The following is a 20,153-nucleotide window of genomic DNA, read 5'->3' on the forward strand; positions in this document are numbered from 1 at the left end:
AATCATTACAGAAAATGCTACTAGCCAAAGAAATATCTCCTTAATTCCCAGTATCCACGTGGTAGCTCATTGCACTCCATCACTCCAGTGTCCAGGGATCACATACCCAATCTGACCTGCACAAGAATCAGGTTCAATATTGTACATGATATACATTGGAACAAAACAGCTACAATGAAGAACGAGTCTAAAATTAAAACAATCACATTCAAAGAACAGTTCAGTGTTTGTAAGGAAACTGCGTTCACAATGTGTGTGTGTGTTTGTGTGTGTGTGTGTGTGTGTGTGTGTGTGTGTGTGTGTCTGTGTGTGTCTGTGTGTGAAGATTTCTCATAAGCAGTAAGAAATTTGGCAACTTTAAAAGGGATTCTGCTTATTCCAAACTGTGATTCTGTTTCGTAATGAAAACAGTGAATGTAGACCAATCTCTGAATCCATGTGAAATCTGCATTCAAATCTCCCTATGACCAGCCAAATCCCCTAAATGAGAGATCGTATTCAGAATTTTGGAGATATCCTGGCTGACCTGCTCCTTTTTCTGCTGCCTTTTTTTTATTTCTCACTAAGTTATTGCTAAATAAATAATACTAATAATATGATCATAACCATTTGGATAAGATTTAAAATTCTGAGATCATCAAGTATATTTCCAGATGTGATCTTTTAAAAGCTAAAGAAAAGGTGAAGTTATAATGCATAAAATGACATTCGGAGAAGTGACAGTAACAATATCTTTGGAGATCAGAGAACATTGTTATTCAAAATGCTCTCATGTATCATGAAAGAATCTGTGGAGATATTTCTGTTTATTTGAAGGAAACTGAAACTGGACTCCTGTTATTTTTCTTCAATATTTATTTTCAGTGTTTTAATACACTAGATAATAAGCAGTGAAAACGCAGCCCACACACTGGACTTTATTTCCCTTTATGCAACAATGTATTGCTTCTTAGTCCAGGCTGGTAAGCAACGCTCCACCCTCACTGTCCTAAGTAAATGAACATGGAAAACACAGACGTGTGCCAGCATCATCCGGGCTTTTCACTTTGTATAAGGTGGACCTGAGAGCACTACTCAAGTCAGTGAAAATACAAATGCTGAGTGGCACATTGTACAGTAAATTCACTGAGTGAAATGAATCACCTTGATAACATTTTAATTCTGACATTTGGAAGAGCTTTGTACATCATGAGGCTTCAGAAATCTCAGGAACTTAACTTTCCTGTTTCATTTCTAAACATCATTTTGAATGTGTATTTCAACCCACAGTCCATCCGCAAGTATGTGTCAGTCATGTCTAGATTTTCCCATATTGATCCTTTGGAGGGATCTGGAGTCCTGTCATTTCAATGTTGCTGTAAATCTTGCTCTGACTATAGCACTGACATTGCATCTGTGTCAGAAGAAAAGGCAAACCAAGCCTTTAATCATATTGGTGATACATCAGAAATGGACAAATCCATGGTTTCATACTTCCTAGGAAACCATATCCACAACACAGCACATATGCTCTAATATTTCATTAGAGCATAAATAACATAAAACAGGGAGAGCACCTTAGGCACCTGGATTTAATTCCTATTTTGTATTGTCCAAACAATCTAAAAATCGTGTTGTGAGAAAGGAATTAGACTTACTGCTTGTGAGAGACACAGATACACACACACAAACACACACACACACACACACACACACACACACACACACACACACACAGAATCTTGTGATCTCAGTTTCCTTAAAGACACTGAATAGTTTTTTGAATGTGTTTTGGTGCCATTTCTAGTTGAAGCAGATAGGGGAGAGTTTACTTCAATGGTTGTTCATATACCTTTATGGAGAAATATGTTTTGTCTCATCCAGTTTTGGAATTGGATACTTGCCTCTGGTGACTCTTCTTAACCCACAGATTATAAAATATCTTGGAAAATTGTCTATTGCATACAATTTCATCCTGCCTCATCGTTCGGGGACATTCTCTCCGGTCCATGCCCTCAACTACAGTACTAAGGTCCAAAAAACCTCATGTGTTTTTTATAGCATACAGCATCAACCTGACCGTTGTCAAGGAGAGGAGTGACTGGAGTGAGCAGAGACCATTACAGTTCACTGATTTCAACATATCTTGGCCCCATACTACGAAAGGACACAGACTCTTTATCATTGTGGCCATCAAGAGAGAAATAATTTTGCACAGAGAAGTGCTTAACATACCTAATAAAATTACTTATACAGTACTAGTCTCAAACCGTATGAAGACATCTATATGTATATGTGTGTGTGTATATATATATATATATATACACACACACATATGTTGTGAGAAATAGAAAAATTGATTGATACAAATCTAGTAAATTTCTTTTTTTTTCTTTATTAACTTGAGTATTTCTTATTTACATTTCGGTTGTTATTCCCTTTCCCGGGTTCTGGGCCAACATCCCCCTAACCCTTCCCTCTCCCCTTCTATATGGGCTTCCCCTCCCCATCCTACCCCCATTACCGCCCTCCCCCCAAAAATCACGTTCACTGGGAGTGCAGTCTTAGCAGGAACAAGGGATTCCCCTTCCACTGGTGCTCTTACTAGGCTGTTCATTGCTGCCTATGAGGTTAGAGCCCAGGGTCAGTCCATGTACAGTCTTTGGGTAGTGGCTTAGTCCCTGGAAGCTCTGGTTGGTTGGCATTGTTGTTTATATGGGGTCTCAAGCCCCTTCAAGCTCTTTCAGTCCTTTCTCTGATTCCTTCAATGGGGGTCCCGTTCTCAATTCAGTGGTTTGCTGCTGGCATTCGCCTCTGCATTTGCTGTATTCTGGCTGTGTCTCTCAGGAGAGATCTACATCCGGTTTCTGTAGGCCTGCACTTTTTTGCTTCATCCATCTTATCTAGTTTGGTGGCTGTATATGTATGGGCCACATGTGGGGCAGGCTCTGAATGGGTGTTTCTTCTGCCTCTGTTTTAATCTTTCCCTCCCTATTCCCTGCCAAGAGTATTCTTGTTCCCCTTTTAAAGAAGGAGTGAAGCATTCGCATTTTGATCATCCTTCTTGAGTTTCATGTGTTCTGTGCATCTAGGGTAATTCAAGCATTTGGGCTAATAGCCACTTATCAATGAGTATATACCATGTGTGTATTTCTATGATTGGGTTACCTCATTCAGGATGATATTTTCCAGTTCCCTCCATTTGCGATGAATTTCATAAAGTCATTGTTTTTGATAGCTGAGTAATATTCCATTGTGTAGATGTACCACATTTTCTGTATCCATTCCTCTGTTGAAGGGCATCTGTGTTCTTTCGACCTTCTGGTTATTATAAATAAGGCCGCTATGAACATAGTGGAGCATGTATCTTTGTTATATGTTGGGGCATCTTTTGGGTATATGCCCAAGAGATGTATCGCTGGGTCCTCGGGTAATTCAATATCCAATTTTCTGAGGAACCTCCAGACTGATTTCCAGAATTGTTGTACCAGTCTGCAATCTAATGATCTTATTGATATCAAGACTCCAACAGGCAGGTCTTAGTACAGTCAGAGTAGAAAACAGCATAACTCTGCCATACAAAGTGCTCTATTATCTAAATAAAATGATAAATTGATATTTTTCTCCTCGATTTCAGAGTTGTCAGCGTACACAAACTTACTTTGTCACAATATCCCTGTCAGTCTCCCTATGCTTAGGATGCACAGTCTCTAGTGTCCAGAAGAGGATGAGTCCTGAAATAGAGCATTGATTGCCAATCCCATTGGAAAGGTTGCTTACACTCGTTATTATCAGTTTCCACTCATCTTATTTTCTTCTCATAGGCCACGAGTATCCATATGACATTATAATGAACAACATTCAAAATAACCTCAGTAAATCGAACTCAAAAATTTTCACGGCTTTCCCCCCCTTGCCTGGGCTGTTTATGGAAAACCAAAGCTGGGATGCAAGAGGGCAGTTCATATTAAAGCCCAGAGACTCAGCTGGAAGCCAGCAGCAAGGTGAGTCCTCCACCTTCCTTCATTACCATCGCGGTTCCCACTTCAATTTCACATGAAATATCAGTGCATGTTGTCATTTCTTTCATGGGAGGGGCACTGTAGAAAACATACCATAAACAAAACAATATGTCCTAGGTCCAGTTTGACATTTCTATATTCTGATATCAAGGTTATAGGGAAAACATTCCATTTGTTCCAAAGAGATAGTCAAAATAAGCTGGTATGCTAAGGCACAATATGGACATAAATGTGTGCACACATCTTTTGTTCCACTAGAATATGATTTCATGTGTTTCATGACCAAAGCAGAAAAGTACCTAAAGAGTGCATTTAAACTATTGAATTACAAGAGACAAAGAAAAGTCATATGTAGAGAATTGAAAATAATCTCTTTCCAACTAGAGTATAAGTAACCATATTCTCCTAGTTGAGACTCTAATCTCAGTTCAGTTCCATGAAAGCAGACATACTTTTTTGTATTTTACACCTGCATCTGGATTTCAAATAGAACTAGTACTTAATTTCTGGGTTTTTTTTCAAATAATGGCAAAATTTCATTATTTTCCCCTTTACTCTTGCATACCCCTCTATTGCTTTTAAGTTCTTGTTTTTCGAAAAACATGTTTGTATGTATATATGTGCACACACACACATGCTAGAATACATGTGAACATGAAAACATGCATATACACACCAACTCATTCATCATGTTCAATCTGTATGGTGTTACTTGTGTTTTCAGCCCTGAATTTTTTGTTTTAGACAAAAAGCCACAATGTTACATGGAGAAAGACTATTTTATATTTTGTTACAAGACTCCTCTGTTTACTTTTCATACTTTTGTTTTAAGTAACATATGTAAGATTTCATTATGGTCTGATTTTCCTAAAAGCTGAAAAGAGAGAAAGAAACTTTAGTCTCATATTTGAACTTACACTACTGGATCCAGGGTGCAGAGTTTGACAAAATATTCATGGATATGGTCTCATGAAAGGGACAAAGTGCTGATGAGAAAAATTAATTTTTTCTCCATCTTTATTAACTTGGGTATTTCTTGTTTACATTTCGATTGTTATTCCCTTTCCCGGTTTCTGGGCCAACATCCCCCTAAACCCTCCCCCTCCCCTTCTATATCGGTATTCCCCTCCCCATCCTCGACCATTACAGCCCTACCCCCAACAATCACGTTCACCAGGGGTTCAGTCTTGGCAGGACCAAGGGCTTCCCCCTCCACTAGTGCTCTTATTAGGCTATTCATTGCTACCTATGCAGTTGGAGCCCAGGGTCAGTCCATGTATGGTCTTTGGAGAAAAATTTAACAGTGGTTCTTCTCAGAGCTTAACAAGAAAACTACAAATGGAGAGATCTTCACTATGACATTTGAAGAGAATAGAAAACAAATTGATGTGAATAAAATTGAGGGTGACTATGAAAACGAATATGTCTACTAAAGCCACTACCTGTACATAGTTCAGGGAACTTGTGCAATTAGATACAAGTATCTTTTTTTTTTCCTTTTTCTTTTTTTCTGAGCTGGGGACCGAACTCAGGGCCTTGCGCTTCCTAGGCAAGCGCTCTACCACTGAGCTAAATCCCCAACCCCGATACCAAGTATCTTATGATGCAGTGCAATTTAGACAGCATCTTGTGAGAATTCCCACTGGATCATGTCTTAGAGACATCTCTAAGATGAATAACAGTATAGAGTATAGGGAAGAAAAATATATAGACACTACAGGATGACTACCCCATTCCAACTGGGACATTATGCAATTGAAATCTGGTTTTCTAAAGGGGCAGTATAAACTACACTATTCCAGGTAATGATGATGTCATCTCCTCCTTAGATGCAAAGAAAAGACGTAGAAAATCTTGTATGACATCATGTTTCCATGGGGGCTGTGTGCCGCACCATGACCAAGAATGCAGTGAACCAAGAGATGATAAGAGAGGAAAACTTTTTGGGCAAGATTTGAGCTCCATTAGTCAGGATGGCAAACTGCCCACCATAATTCTGGTAGGTCTCACATGATTCCTTTTGGGAATTACCTAAGGAAAATCTAAAAAGTAAGTGTTGCCTGATCTTTCAGGGTTAACATTAGGATAGGAAGTGTACAACAAAAGATTGAGGCACAAAACTAGCTTGAGGTCCTCTGTGTCCATGCCAGCACTTGCACTGCACCAGTGCACACTTGGTCTGGTTCTCAAGGAGCCAGTAGTGCTCTGTGCTGCATGATGTCTGACAGGTATTCTTTGCCCTGTCTTCCTCTCAGGAAATGCTGTCCAGAATAAAAGATAAAGGACCTACAACAGATGGTATATTTTTATTAACTCCCAATGGAACATTATGCAAAACTATAAAGGAGAGGTTGGACAATGGGGAAAATGTGGATATACATCATCAATCGGTGCATGTGGTAGCCTGGATCTTAAAGGTAAGGAAAGTCCTTTGTCACCCAAGCTCATGACTTCTCTGAGTGTACATGAGTGGTTTCCTTCATCACGCATTCCCTCGAGTGACCTTAGGTACATATGAGAGAAATCTGGTAAGCTCAAAGTTCTTCTGCTCTTCACAACATAAGGAATAGGGATTCAACCCAAAATCTGGTCCGAATGAGCAGTAATGTAACTAACTTTCTTTCATTTGATTTTTTTTCATGGGGACATGGAGGGTCACTTTATACCTGAATACAAGTGTCATCTAGTATGCATGCGTAGTCAGATGCATTTGACTACCAGTGTTCTTCATGCTTTGTCATTCCTCAGTGTAGAGTATGGGATTCCTTCATGTATCTCTTTGCTACACATACCAAGTAGGCTCTCATGCCCTGCTTGACTCTATCTCAGAAATAATGGTATCGAATGCAGATCTTCATGGCTGTGAAACAGGTATATGTAATCACTCTGCCATACCTTCAGCACCATAAGATATTTTCTCCTTATTTAAAATTAGCATTCAATTACATCATTTCCCTCCTTCCTTTCCCTTGCTGTTTGTTTCCATTTCGATCTCTGACTTCTGCTAAAATACATGCCCCATTTTCCTTTGCTTTCATTATTATGTAGTTAAAAATGAGTACATAAATACGTTAAAACAACCTGATATGTCCATTATCCTTGGAAGTACATGGACTATTTCTGAGCAAACCGACTAAGATTTGTTTACAAATTAGGGCGTTCCCTTTAGGAAACACTAATTTTCTCACATTTTTTTAGTATTCATGTGCATATAATTCTTCATCTAGTTATTTATCTTCACAATATTTACTCATTCCCAGTTAGTGTTATTAACATTTATGATCTTTATTCAGAAATTATTTTGACACATATTATACTGTTTGACTATCAAAAGTGAATTCTCCCTCACATCTATATTTTCTGATGTATAGTCTTTGACTCTTTTAACCAAGGTTCAGGAGTTAGTATGTAATATGTACACAGTGGGGCTTGGAGCCAGAAGATATTTTGTTCTCTGTACCTAGAATAGCTGTGGTTTTCTGTAATACTCTTCATCCATGGCATTCTTTGATATATGGGTAAGGGCTACATTATCTATAATATTAGATTAAATATTCAGAACAGATTTGGGAATCATGCATGTTTGGTGAAATCATGATAGAGCCTTCTGTAAAAACTATGACCTCATGTGATCCATGCTTCCAGTAATAAAAATGATTTCTGCACCTCAGAAATGAGGTAATAACTTACTATGGTTGTTTTTGTTTAGTTACCAGAATTTTATATTTCTGTCATTTGGGGAGAGCAGATGTTGGATAGGGGATGTGTGGAGGGGTAATCTGGAAGCATGATACCATTTGAGATGTAAATAAATGGTATGATTAATAAAAATATTGTTTATGTCTGAGGTAGTGATCTCTTCTGTGTGCTCAGTTGTCCACTAAAAGCACATTGAGCTAAGAAGAGATTTTTCTGCAATCCAAGTCCATCTGAAAATCTGCTCCTAGTTTTCCAGTGTTGATGGACAAAACTTACTAGACCTACATATCACTCAACATTGTAACTAGGGGGAAGTTTGGGAGTTGTAAAGAAAGTTAGAACTAACCTAAACATTAGAGTAGAATACATTTTGAATAAGCACCATAATTAATTTTCCACAAAATATCTTTTTCTCTCTGTCCTAAGGAGTTTCTTCAATCTATCAAAGGAAGTTTACTGACTTCCAAATTATACGACCAGTGGCTTGCTGTACCCGAGAAGGTGAATGACAAAGAGAAATTAGCAGCAGTGAAGAGGTAATGGTTGGCAACTTACATGAACAACATCAACAAAATAGAAGTAATATTTGCTTGCATACACTAGAGATTATACATCACAGAAATATTCACTAAAAATACTGAGTGACAGGAAATGATTACAATTGTTCACACACTTGGAAGACATTTTCAAACAGAAGTGTGACAGGGGAGTCACGGTGGACTATGCTTCTGATCTCAGCTTTGTATTCCAGTTAAATTTGTCACTTTACCCTGAATCTGCGGAAACATTTCAAGCAATATTTTGAATATACGTTTTCATTTTATTCACACATGCCCATTCATAAGATACAAGTAGTCTGTCCCCTTTCTTCATATTTACAAATCGAGTGAACTTGTTTTAAAATAACTGTTTTTTTTTGTTCAGTCTTCTAGAAAAACTTCCAAAACCTAATGCTGATCTTCTCAGACAACTGTTTAGAATACTACATCAAATAAAAACAAAGTCTTCTGTTAATCATATGTCATCATTCAGTCTGTCTCTTGAGACAGCCCTATGTATTTTATGGCTTCCTAGCTACAGAAATAAAATATTGACAAATGATATCGCTAAAAAGGTAATTAGATAAGACCTCCATGACTAGTTTGATAAGCCTTTATAATGATACAGGAAAACAGGGTTGTCCTGAGGGTCTGGACTATTTTATTACTGTTGATTGTTTGGTTTTGGTTTTGGTTCGTTTTGTAAAATACATACACCTTTGCCGTTTTTCTGGAGAGGAAGAATCATTGGTGCCTTTTAAGTAAGTAAAATTCCAATTGTTATTTGAGCTCAGTGACTCAGTGTTTTGTCAATTGTGATTTAGAATATTCTTAGACTAAAGTGTCAAGAAGAAAATTCTGTGAAATGATAAAAAAATAAATTCTGGGTATTGGGTTTAGCAATGAAGTCAGAATTCTAATGTAATCAGTGTAGAAGGGGATGTCCTCAACCAAAGAAAGGCAAGCAAAATTAATGAAGTGGACAGTATATAACACATGCTGGCCATCAAAATTTGAAAACCTAAATCATCCTCTCATATAATATTGCACTGTGATGATAACATTTGATCATCTGAACTCAAATTCTAACAAAATTTCCCCCTTAATTTTATAACCAATGATGATCTTTTTTCTTTTAATAATGTTTTATTGGATATTTCTTATTTACATTTCAAATATTATTGCCTTTCAAGGTTTGCTGTCCTTAAGCCCCCTATCCCATCCCCCTCCCCATTCTATAAGGTGTCCCCTCCTGCCAAACCATTCCCCACCCACCTCCCAGCCCTGACGATTTCCTATATTGGAGGGGTCCAGCCTTGGCAGGACTAAGGAATTCTTCTCCTTTGTGGCCAACAAGGCCATCCTCTGCTACATATGCAGCTGGAGCCATGTGGCTGTCCATGTGTACTGTTTGGGTAGCGGTTTAGTCCCTGGGAGCTCTAGTTGGTTGGTATTCTTGTTCTTATAGGGTTGCAAGCCTCTTCAGGTCCTTTACACCTTTCTCTGACTCCACAAATGTGAATGCTGTTCTAAGTTCAATGGTTTGCTGATAGCATTCACCTTTGTATTTGTCCTGCTCTAGCTGGGCATCTCAGGAGACAGCTACATCACACTTGTGTCACCCGGCACTACTTGGCTTATTCAATATTGTCTAGATTTGGTATATATATATATATGGACTGGGAGGAGGGGCAGGCTCTCAATGGTCATTCTTCCAGTCTCTGCTCCAAATTTGTCACTATTTATGCTCTTATCAATATTTTTATTCCCCCTTTTAAGAATGTCTGAAGCATTTGCACTTTGGTCATCCTTCTTGAGATTCATGTTGTCTGTTATTGTTTGTTGGGCAATTCGAGTTTTGGGTAATTTCCACTTATCTATGAATGGATACTATATGTGTGTGTTTTGTGATTGGGTTACCTCACTCAGGATGACATTTTTTAGTTCCATCCATTTGCCTATGAATTTCATGAAGTCATTTTTTTGATAGCTGTTTACTACTCCATTGTGTAGATGTATCACATTTTTTGTATTCTTTCCTCTTTTGAAGCCATCTGGTTCTTTCCAGTTTCTGGCTATTATAAATAAGGCTGCTATGAACATAGTGTAGCACGTGTCTTTGTTATATGTTGGGGCATCTTTTGGGTATATGCCCTGGAGTGGTATAGCTGGGTCCTCAAGTAGTGGAATATCCAATTTTCAGAGGAACCTCGAGACTAATTTCAGAATTGTTGTACCAGCAATGGAAGAGTCTTTCTCTTGCCCCACATCCTTGGCAGAATCTGCTGTCGCCTGAGTTTTTTATCTTAGTCATTCTGACTGGGGTGATGTGGAATCACAGGGTTGTTTTGATTTGCTTTCCCTGATGACTATGGATGTTGAGCATTTCTTTAGGTGCTTCTCTGCCATTCGATATTCTTTAGCTGAGAATTCGTTCTCTAGCTCTGTACCCATTTTATTAGTAAAGTTATTTTACTCTGAAGTCTAACTTCCTGAGTTTTGTATATATTGGATATTAGCACTCTATCAGATGTAGGATTGATAAAGAACTTTTCTCAATGTGTTGCTTGCCATTTTGTCCTAATGACAGTGTCCTTTACCTTAATGAAAATTTTGCATTTTTATGAAGTCCCATTTGTCCATTCTTGATCTTAGAAACTAAGCCATTGGTGTTCTGTTCAGTGTTCATGTATTCGAGACTCTTACCCACTGTTTCATCTATTAGTTTGAGAGTATCTTTTTTGGTGTGGCTGTCCTTGATGCACTTGGACTTAAGATTTGTTCAGGGTGATTAGAATGGATCAATCTGCACTCTTCTACATACTGACCTCCAGTTGAACCAGCACCTTTTGCTGAAAATGCTATCTTTTTTTCCACTGGGTGGTTTTGGCTCCTTTGTCAAATATCATGTGATCATAGGTTTGTGGGTTTATTTCTGGGCCTTAAATTCTATTCCATTGATCTACCAGCCTGTCTTTTTACCAATACCATGCATTTTTATCACTATTGCTTTGTACTATCGTTTGAGGTTTGGGATAGTGATTCCCCCAGAAGTTCTTTATTTTTGAGTATAGTTTTCATTAACCGTAGGTTTTCATTATTCCAAATGAATTTGCAAATTGTTCTTTCTAACTCTGTGAAGGAATGCGTTGGAGTTTTGATGGGAATTGCATTGAACCTGTAGATTGCTCTTGACAAAATGGCCATTTTTACTATATTAGTCTGGCCAATCCTAGGGTTTGGGGGATCTTTCCATCTTCATAGATCTACTTCATTTTCTTTCTTCAGTGCCTTGAATATATTGTTATACAGTTCGTTTCTTGACAGGTTAAACTCACTCTGAGGTATATGATGTTATTTGTGACTATTTTGAAGGGTGGCATTTCCCTGATTTCTTTCTCAGCCTGTTTATTTTTGGAGTAGAAGAAAGCTTCTGATTTGAGTTAATTTTATATCCAGCCACTTTCATAAAGTTATGTATCATAACTCTCAGGGAACTTTTGGGTGTCACTTAAGTATACTAGCATATCATCTGCAAATAGTGATATTTTGACTTCTTTCCAATTTGTGTCCCTTTGACCTCCTTTGTTTGTCTGAATGCTCTGGATAGGACTTCAAGTACTATATTGAATAACTAGGGAGAGAATGGGCACCCTTGTCCAGTACCTGATTTTCCTGGGATTGCTTCAAGTTTCACTCTATTGAGTTTGATGTTGCCTACTTTTAAACTCAAAGAATCATAAGTAAAATGTGATTTGTAACCATGCAAAATGACAAAGACCCTCTCTGTTTGCTCCATTTGTCACAGATTTCTCTGGTAACATTTATGATCGACAATTCTCCAGAACTGTTTGGAGAGGACGTTGTGGCAGTTTGGTATGAAACATCGCTGTACCATCCTCCCGGACCAAAGGACCCATGTTCCCAGAATACTCCATCTAGCAATGGGATCATGGAGGAAACGGAACATGGACTCAGCAGCTGCCCCGGTGAGAGGACATGCACCCCTGATTTTGATGAACTGCCGAGAAGTGGTGCAGCTGCTTCAATTCCATATGAGGGCCTTCTAGGTGTGTAGAGTTGTTCTACTGACATAACTAAAACTTAGAATCTTTAAGCACAGAAAACATGAACTGCAACAAACAGCAATGAAGAATTTACTAAGTCACATTAAGGCAAACTTCACCTGGGCATGTATTACCCTAGTGTTCAATTTTGCCTCCAAAGTTTGGTACCTTTTGTCACTGGTCCTGAGTTTATCTTAGAGGCTAATACCAGAAATGAGATTAGTAATTAAGGATATGTAAAGAAATGATACTTACAGTGATGGATTATTAACCTAGATTCTCATAGTAGAAGAACAATTCAATACCAAATTGGGTTTTCTCTATGTAAAAGCTTTGGCTGTCCTCAAACTAACCTTGTAGACCAGGCTGACCTCAAACTCACAAAGATCTCCTAGGCCCTGCTTCTTGGAATAATCTTGGAACAAAGGAATGTGCCACCATGCTTTTCTCATATGCAAGTCCTAGAGTATACATAATTTACCCATATTGGCAACATAGACTGAATGATATCAGATTTGAGCTTACAGTTCAGGACAGGAAACTGAAGGACTGTAATAGAAATGAAATCAGTCAAGTTATTTTACTGTTAGTTTATAGTTGTCCATGGCTGTTCAGTCAAAAAAGTCACAGGGGAGTCAAAGATTGGTAATATATTAATGCTGTATTCTAATACCTATATGCATAGCTTTCAAGGCAAACAGAAGACTTTAATTTTTATACCAGAAATTTGGCCCATATGCAACTATATATCCAGTGCCTTATAAAGCAATCTTATTATTAAATGTTATGATACTGATTAGTTATTTTCTATGTATTTGTGATGATGTACAAGGCATGCAGGCTATAAAATGAAAAGGGCATTCAAGGGCTAAGTGACTTCAATTACAGCAAATGATTTCCCTTCTTTCGTAGCCTCAGAGAAAGGTGAAGGAAATGAGTACACAACTCAACCAGAACCTATCCAACATTCACCAACACCAGAAACCAAAAAAGAATTGGGGAATTCTTCCCCCAATATTCTCAAAGACGTTAATGTGCCTGCTGTGATACTTGTGAGTTTCATTTTGGATTTTTACAGCTCTCAAATTTCACATAATTTCAGGGAAGCTTTGTTTTAGGTAAATTATTACATCAACCAGATGAATGTATAGAAAATCTATTCATGAAAATAGAAATAAATCCCAATGTTGTTTGAGTCATATAATTTAAATAAAAATGATAAAAAGAAAGGAAGTTGTATTCCTATGTTCTGCACTGATTTCAGCAAAGACCCAAATAAACAAGCTTGTTGAACGAAATGGATCTATGGAGGTGCCCCGCTGATTCCCCAACTATCAATTATTTCTACAGCATTATGCCTCCATATTACTCTAGAATCTACCTTAATATCGTTGCCTGAGTTTCCTAAATATTATAATTAAAAATATCTGTAGACCTTGATTTGATATTATCACTGAATGAAATATTTACATTGTTCTTTGCTATATACTAATATTTTAATCCTAATGGACTATAGGTAAATTCCACATAATATGATTTAGTCTGTTTTAATTAAGCTACTAGATTTCCAGCTACTATTTTCGTTTACTATCCAGCATCTATTTCAGCCCTATGTCTGCCAGGAATTTATGCAGCGTGTGAGCAACTTTTTCAGGTTAGACACATGGTATTTTATAGCAGAATTTTCTGTTAACAATAATTATAAACATGTAACCAATTGAAAATATGTAGTAAATATGTTTATGGTCATCATACTTACATTGTGAAACCAGGGAAGAATTATTGAAATTTATCTGGGATTTTAAATGGGACAGCAGCTTTAGGCATAGATAGCTGGAAATAAGAAGTCACAGAACAAGGAAATAAAAGTCTCAGAAGTTTAGGAGTTTAGGAATCATAAGAGACCAGGAGAAACAGGAAGTAAAATAGTGATGTGATCTCTGAAAGAGAAATATCCCAATGGTAACTTAGAATGGCATGCTTTAGAAAGATATTCATATTAGAAAAGAAAAATGAGAGAGGACCATTCACCACGAGGCTTTGGAACAGAAGTGTGATTCAATGCTGAGGATTATCTGAATCCAACAAAACCCTGATGTTTCAAATTGGGGAAAACGGATTAGGGAAGAAAATATATTTGGAGGCTAAAACGAAAAAGTTCAAGTTCTCCTTCATTCTTCTAAATTGTAGCTCAGCATTCGAAAATTGCCTTTGCTCAGGTTCACAATAAAAGATATATTTGTGCTTCAGGTGTGTGGATCACTAATAATGCAAGCTTATCCTTATCCTACACAGGATATGTTGTCCTTAATTGCGGAAAAAGGACAATGTTCAGATGACATATTCAGAATGCAATTGGAAAAATCACACTGGTCCCTTAGGGAAAAGGTTAACACCGGAAAACATATTAACTTGAAAGAGGAATCCGTGCTTAATGTCGCTTGTGTAGTAAAGGTAAAGAATGTTTTTGCGTCAACAACATTCAGCTTCCCTCTGGAGATATATTTTTGGTTTCTGTCCTTGAGATTACATGATGATGACAGTTTCCTTGAACTATAGATACATGACCTCTTGGTAAGAGGCAAGGTAGGTAAAAGTCTGAGAATCTCAAAGATTCTTCACAAAGTCACAGGTGAACATCATCTTTTAGAAGTTAACTTCCTCAAATATCAGATGGAATTTGGTTTGGCAATACAAATGTCCCACTGATGTCACTTCTGACTGTACCATGTGAGCAATAGCAGGGCAAGTAATAATAGTGGGAAATGTGCGTTTAAAAGCACATATCTCAAATCATACTGACCAAAAGTATTCCTCATAAATAACAACAGTACAAAAGAGCTAGTCCATGTCAGATTTTAATAGGTTATGAGAGAGTTGGATGTTGCACTCTGTCCAGTAAATACACGAAATTGTTTTCCATCTCTACCAAGAGTAAATAAATAAAACAGCACCCTCACTTTTGCCAAATATCGCCATCCTAATTCTCAAATAATGAAAAATTAGCCTAACCTTTTTCAAAATAGTCTTCCATGCTTAACTTACCAGTGAGCACCAGTAACTCTGGAGCAGATATCATTGCTTTATTTTTATTTGGGCCATGATCTGAGTTTGCCTCTCAGTAGACTGTGGATCTATGGCCCAGACTTCAAGAGAAAAGATAGTGCTCTGAGAGTAGGCATGCTTAATAACGTTAGGCAAAATTACTGAATCGTCCCTCTTTGGCCAGGGAGCCTGACAAGGGCATCTGGCACTCATTGCCAGAAATCTGGACGCCTCATGGGGAGGAAAGTGAAGATCAGTAACTGAAGGAGTCCATGTGTATTCATAGCAATTTAAATGTTCCCAAAAAACAGACAATCTTCCATTTTTCTGATTTGCAGTCCTTGATAAAACATGAAAGTTTACTGTCGTACTTCATGAAGAAAGACACTTTTCTGTGCTTCAACCATGCTGCTGTTTACAATTAATTTAAATAGTTGAATATTTACACATTAAAAGGAGTGGATATAAAACTGGGAGATCTTCTGACTTAAAAAACAGGATGCTCAAGAAAGTTCACAACTATTCATAGTAGACCTGTGCGCAGAGGTGCACTTGTGTATTATGTGAAAGGAAGTACAGATTCACCAGATTATACAATCAGAATGAGATACTGGCGTTTGCTGCCTGTTTTTTTTTTTTTTTTTTTTTTTTTTTAGATCCAATTGGTAAGATATAATTGCCCACTTAAACATACAAAGCCCGGTACCATCCATTCCTTGAGAACATTAATAACAACCTGTGAATACACAGAGCAGAATCTTAACATCACCTGCCATGGCTTCTCCCCTCTCTCTGTCCCCCGTCTTTCTCCCCTAGTTTCCTCCTCTTCCTTCAAACTTCTCTCCCACCCATCCTTCCTTCCTTCTACAATGACAGGCCTCCTTCTATCCTGTACCTGCCCCATCACCAGTACTTTACAAATTCAATGGAGAGGTGGTTCTGGTGAAGTCACCTGAGTTCTGAGTCCTTGACTAGGCAGCTGTCCTTGGGGCAGTGGAATTAGCCTCAAAATACAGTAACTTCAGGGCCAACCAAACATTTCACCCTTTCTGTCAAGGTAAAAAGCCTTTTCACTTGTATATTGAGTACAATTACCATTCTACAATTTATAAAGCATATGATATACTCAACACCCATTCCATCTCTATATCAATTAAACAGAACATTCTATTCCATTCCAGCTTAAGAACGGTTAAAAATCTGTATTATATCTTGCCTAGCTTGTATACTACCTGTTAAGTATCTAATAAAATATGTATATTTAGAGTTAAACAGCCTGATAGGCTATGAGACTATAATGTCTTCAACCCCGTCAGAAATCTGGGAATGACCAAATATCTATACACAAAGGAAGCCTAACACGGCTTCTAGAACTGAGAGGTTGTAGAGACAAATCTCCACTAGCACAGTCCCCTGTTAGCAACATGTGAGTACAAGTCTTCAGCCTTCTGGCCCAAAATCAACTGACAGACTCTAGAAATGTAGATTTTGAAGGGCTGATCACCCTGTCTTGGCAGAGTTTATTCCTTTTCTGGACAGTATTAGTCTGCAGATGAAACAGGCAGTTTTGTGTAGTGGCTGTCTAGCCACAAAGTATTGCCTCACCTAGGGGTAGAGATGTTCACATTCTTCATTAAATCTACCAAAGGGTAATTGTTAAGAGCAGATATGTCTCAACAAAAGATAAATAACTTAAAATCTCAAATTTTGTGGATTTCTGACGTTTTTGAAAACCACCTATCTATATAAGACAATCTGTTCTGTCTTGAATATCTTGAAATTACTCTCACAAACTCAGAGCCATGACTTTGCTATTTGAATCTTAACTCACAGGTGTAATCAACTCAGAAGTTTGTAATGACAGCAATAGAAGGACTGGCTCTAAACCTTGTACTTTTAAACTCTTTAACAAATAAATTCTAAAGCAAAGCAAAGATATGATTTTAGCTTAGTTACCAAATGAGATTATGACTGTACAATTCAATCTAGCTAATTCCTCCCTGTTAAATTACAACCAATTTTAAGTACCTCATAAAAACAATTTTAGAATAACCATTTTTAGCCCCCCAAAGTCTAGGGAATTGGGGTGATGACTCCTCCATTACTTCTTCAAGCTGTACAGGGGCGTTGAGATATCCTTGGGGGTAGGGGGTAGGAAGAATGAAGCAAATGCTGTAGCCGATGTGTCCTGACTGGACCCAGCTGAAAGTCCTTGAGACCAGGATTCCAAGTAGGTAGGCACGCTCTGTAAAATACAACTCTCAAGAAAAGGTTTAGAATCGAGATACCTTTTTGTTTGATTCTCCTGAATAAATTTTTCAAGCAGTCTACCTCTATCAAATCTGATAAGTATGATTCTGGGAGGTTTCCAGAGCCTAATCACAGGTTTTAAAAACACAAAGACAAAATCTTTCTCCCAAAATACTGTGTTCCTTAGTCTGAAACCAGAAAAGCTTGTATCTTGCACTCTCTCCCAGAGTAATAATATAATCATAAAACTCAAAGTCACACCCATCCTGAATATTAAACAATTTTTTTAAAAAAGGAAGTAAGCTAAACAATGAGCCTGATAGGCTTTTGTACTCTATGATATCAGGAAATTAACCCAAAATTCCCGTGGAGACCACGTTAAGAGAATCCGAGCTTCCTGTGGTGGTAGATATCAAAAGTAACCACAAACCCTCACTAGCCGGCATCAACTAGCCATATGGTCTTTAGCGGTGTAATTCATAAAACAAACCAAATACCTTTTATCAATTCCAGTATCAATAAGCAACACATCAAACCAGGACTTTAGCCCAAAATATCTCAATCTGTTAAGCTCTCTACCCGGAGCAACAGATTTTTCTTTAACCTTAATAACTTATAAAATATATGTCTGCATTCACTCTCCTTGGTGTTACAGACATTTTATCACAACTCTCTACTTGGAGTTAGTGACTAATTTTTCCCTATCTAAGTTCTGAACCATGGATGAAAATCCCCACCTGATTCAGCTAATCTCTTTACTCGCTTTTTTCTAAAAACAAACTCAATCATCTTTTAATAATATCTGTAATTAAGAAGTAGCTTGTCTAACTAGGATTTCAGACGCTGCCATTTTTTGATGGTTGCTTTTTTCTCGAAGAGTACTTAGGTATTTGTTAGTTTTGTTGATTTTTTTAATGGTTACTACACATTTTTCTTTTTTATTTTTCTTTTTACTGTAATTTGATTATTGTTTTCTATTTATTTATTTATTCAATAATTTGTTTACTCTTTTTAATCTTGAGTGCTGCCCCTACCTCATCACTCTTCAGAGTCTCTTCCCTTCTCCTCTGAGCTGGTTAGCGCCCCCTGATTTATGTTCACATCCTGGCACATGAACTCTCTTCAGAATTAGTACATCTATTCCACTGAGGCCAGTGAGTGAACGATTTTCACAGACACTCAACAGCTTTAGGGAACCCCACTCTACATGAAGATTCACATGGAGACAGAGTTGCACATTTTCCACACATGTGCCATAAGTCATGATGCATCTTCTATATGCTATTGGGTTGGTGGTCAGTCCTTCATAGCTCCCAATGTTCCATTTTCACTGACTCTGTTGGTCTTCCTGTGGAATACCTGTCTTCTCAGGACCATGATTTCTTTCCCCAACTCTTCCCTATGAGTCACTGAACTCCATCCTATGTAGGTCTGTGAGTCTCCTTATCTGGTTCAGTCAGCTGCTGGGTAAAGCCATTCAGAGAGCAGTTATGATGGGCTCCTGTCTGGATGTCCCACACGTCAGGCTGTGAAGTGGAGTATAGATCTCTGCTTGCAGGTAGTTGAGTAAACTGCAAGCCAGGAAAGGCAATTTGAACAGAGTAGGTTTATTTCAATGATACTGTAGCCAGAAATCTGCTTCTTTGATTCTAGTTCTAGGTAAGAACACATAAGTTTTTGCCTGTAGGTTCTACTTTTGAGCCAAGGTTCTGGGTAGTTGACAGGAAGAAAACCTCTTGAGGAAGTAGGGTCTCAACCAGTGGTTGTCAACCTCCCTAATCCTGTAACTCTAATATAGTTCATGATGCTGTGGTCCCCCCTAAACAGGACATCATTTTGCTGTTATTTCATAACTGAAATTTTGCTACTGTTATGAATTATAATGTGTAATTTATGGAATATCTGATGTGGAGGATATATAATATGTGACCCCCAAAAAGATCATGACACGCAAGTTGAGAACTAAACTGCTAAATTTTAAACAAAAATATTTCTCAAGAACATTCTGCAATTTACATTGACCATTACTACTTTGTTTGCATTTTTAAAAAAGGACTTTATCCAAAATATCAAAGGAAGTTTACTTTCTTGTGATTTATATGAAAATTGGCTTAGCGTACCAGATGAAGGACCTCTCCTTGGAAAAATTACAGCCATCCAAAAGTAAGCACATGGGGAATTGCACTAATATAGAAACAGTGCTTTTTTTAAGGTACAAAGGCTTGTGTTTATAGATTGAAAACTGGAATGATGTCCCATGCCAAGAGGTTTCCTTTACTCAGAAATGTATATTCACCTTATAAACACATGCATTTCTCAAGCTAGAGTGTTGAATCATGTCTGTAATCCCACTATTTGAGAGTCTTCTACATTGTAACTGTCATGGGTTACAAGACAGCCTACGTAACATGTTGTGTGCAGGTCAGCCTAGACTATTGCTTTGATTTCCTGTATGAAACAAAATAAGTGTAATGCATGTGGGATCTTTGCATCCTATTATCATGGTATTGTGAATATTTCACATGTTAAATATATGTCACTGATTGAAGCTA

At 37.6% G+C, this 20,153-nt stretch overlaps 1 protein-coding gene across 4 annotated transcripts in view; it reads left to right on the forward strand.

Moving 5' to 3' along the window:
- LOC102550446 (rho GTPase-activating protein 20-like) overlaps positions 1-20,153 on the forward strand; it is a 38,170-nt gene that overhangs the window by 13,087 nt on the left and 4,930 nt on the right. For 3 of the 4 annotated variants that reach the window (XM_087637258.1, XM_087637249.1, XM_087637252.1), the window contains exons 8-16: positions 3,804-3,983; positions 5,831-6,000; positions 6,257-6,418; positions 8,127-8,236; positions 8,625-8,814; positions 12,048-12,309; positions 13,219-13,358; positions 14,602-14,760; positions 19,655-19,764. In XM_087637258.1, the coding sequence (XP_087493384.1) occupies positions 3,804-3,983; positions 5,831-6,000; positions 6,257-6,418; positions 8,127-8,236; positions 8,625-8,814; positions 12,048-12,309; positions 13,219-13,358; positions 14,602-14,760; positions 19,655-19,764 (1,483 nt within the window). The remainder of the gene's footprint in view (positions 1-3,803; positions 3,984-5,830; positions 6,001-6,256; positions 6,419-8,126; positions 8,237-8,624; positions 8,815-12,047; positions 12,310-13,218; positions 13,359-14,601; positions 14,761-19,654; positions 19,765-20,153) is intronic. The other variant, XM_087637259.1, reaches the window with a different exon arrangement.

This window comes from Rattus norvegicus, chromosome 2 (genome assembly GCF_021556685.1).
Source record: "Rattus norvegicus strain SHRSP/BbbUtx chromosome 2, alternate assembly SHRSP_T2T, whole genome shotgun sequence".
Classification (NCBI taxonomy): Eukaryota; Metazoa; Chordata; class Mammalia; order Rodentia; family Muridae; genus Rattus; species Rattus norvegicus.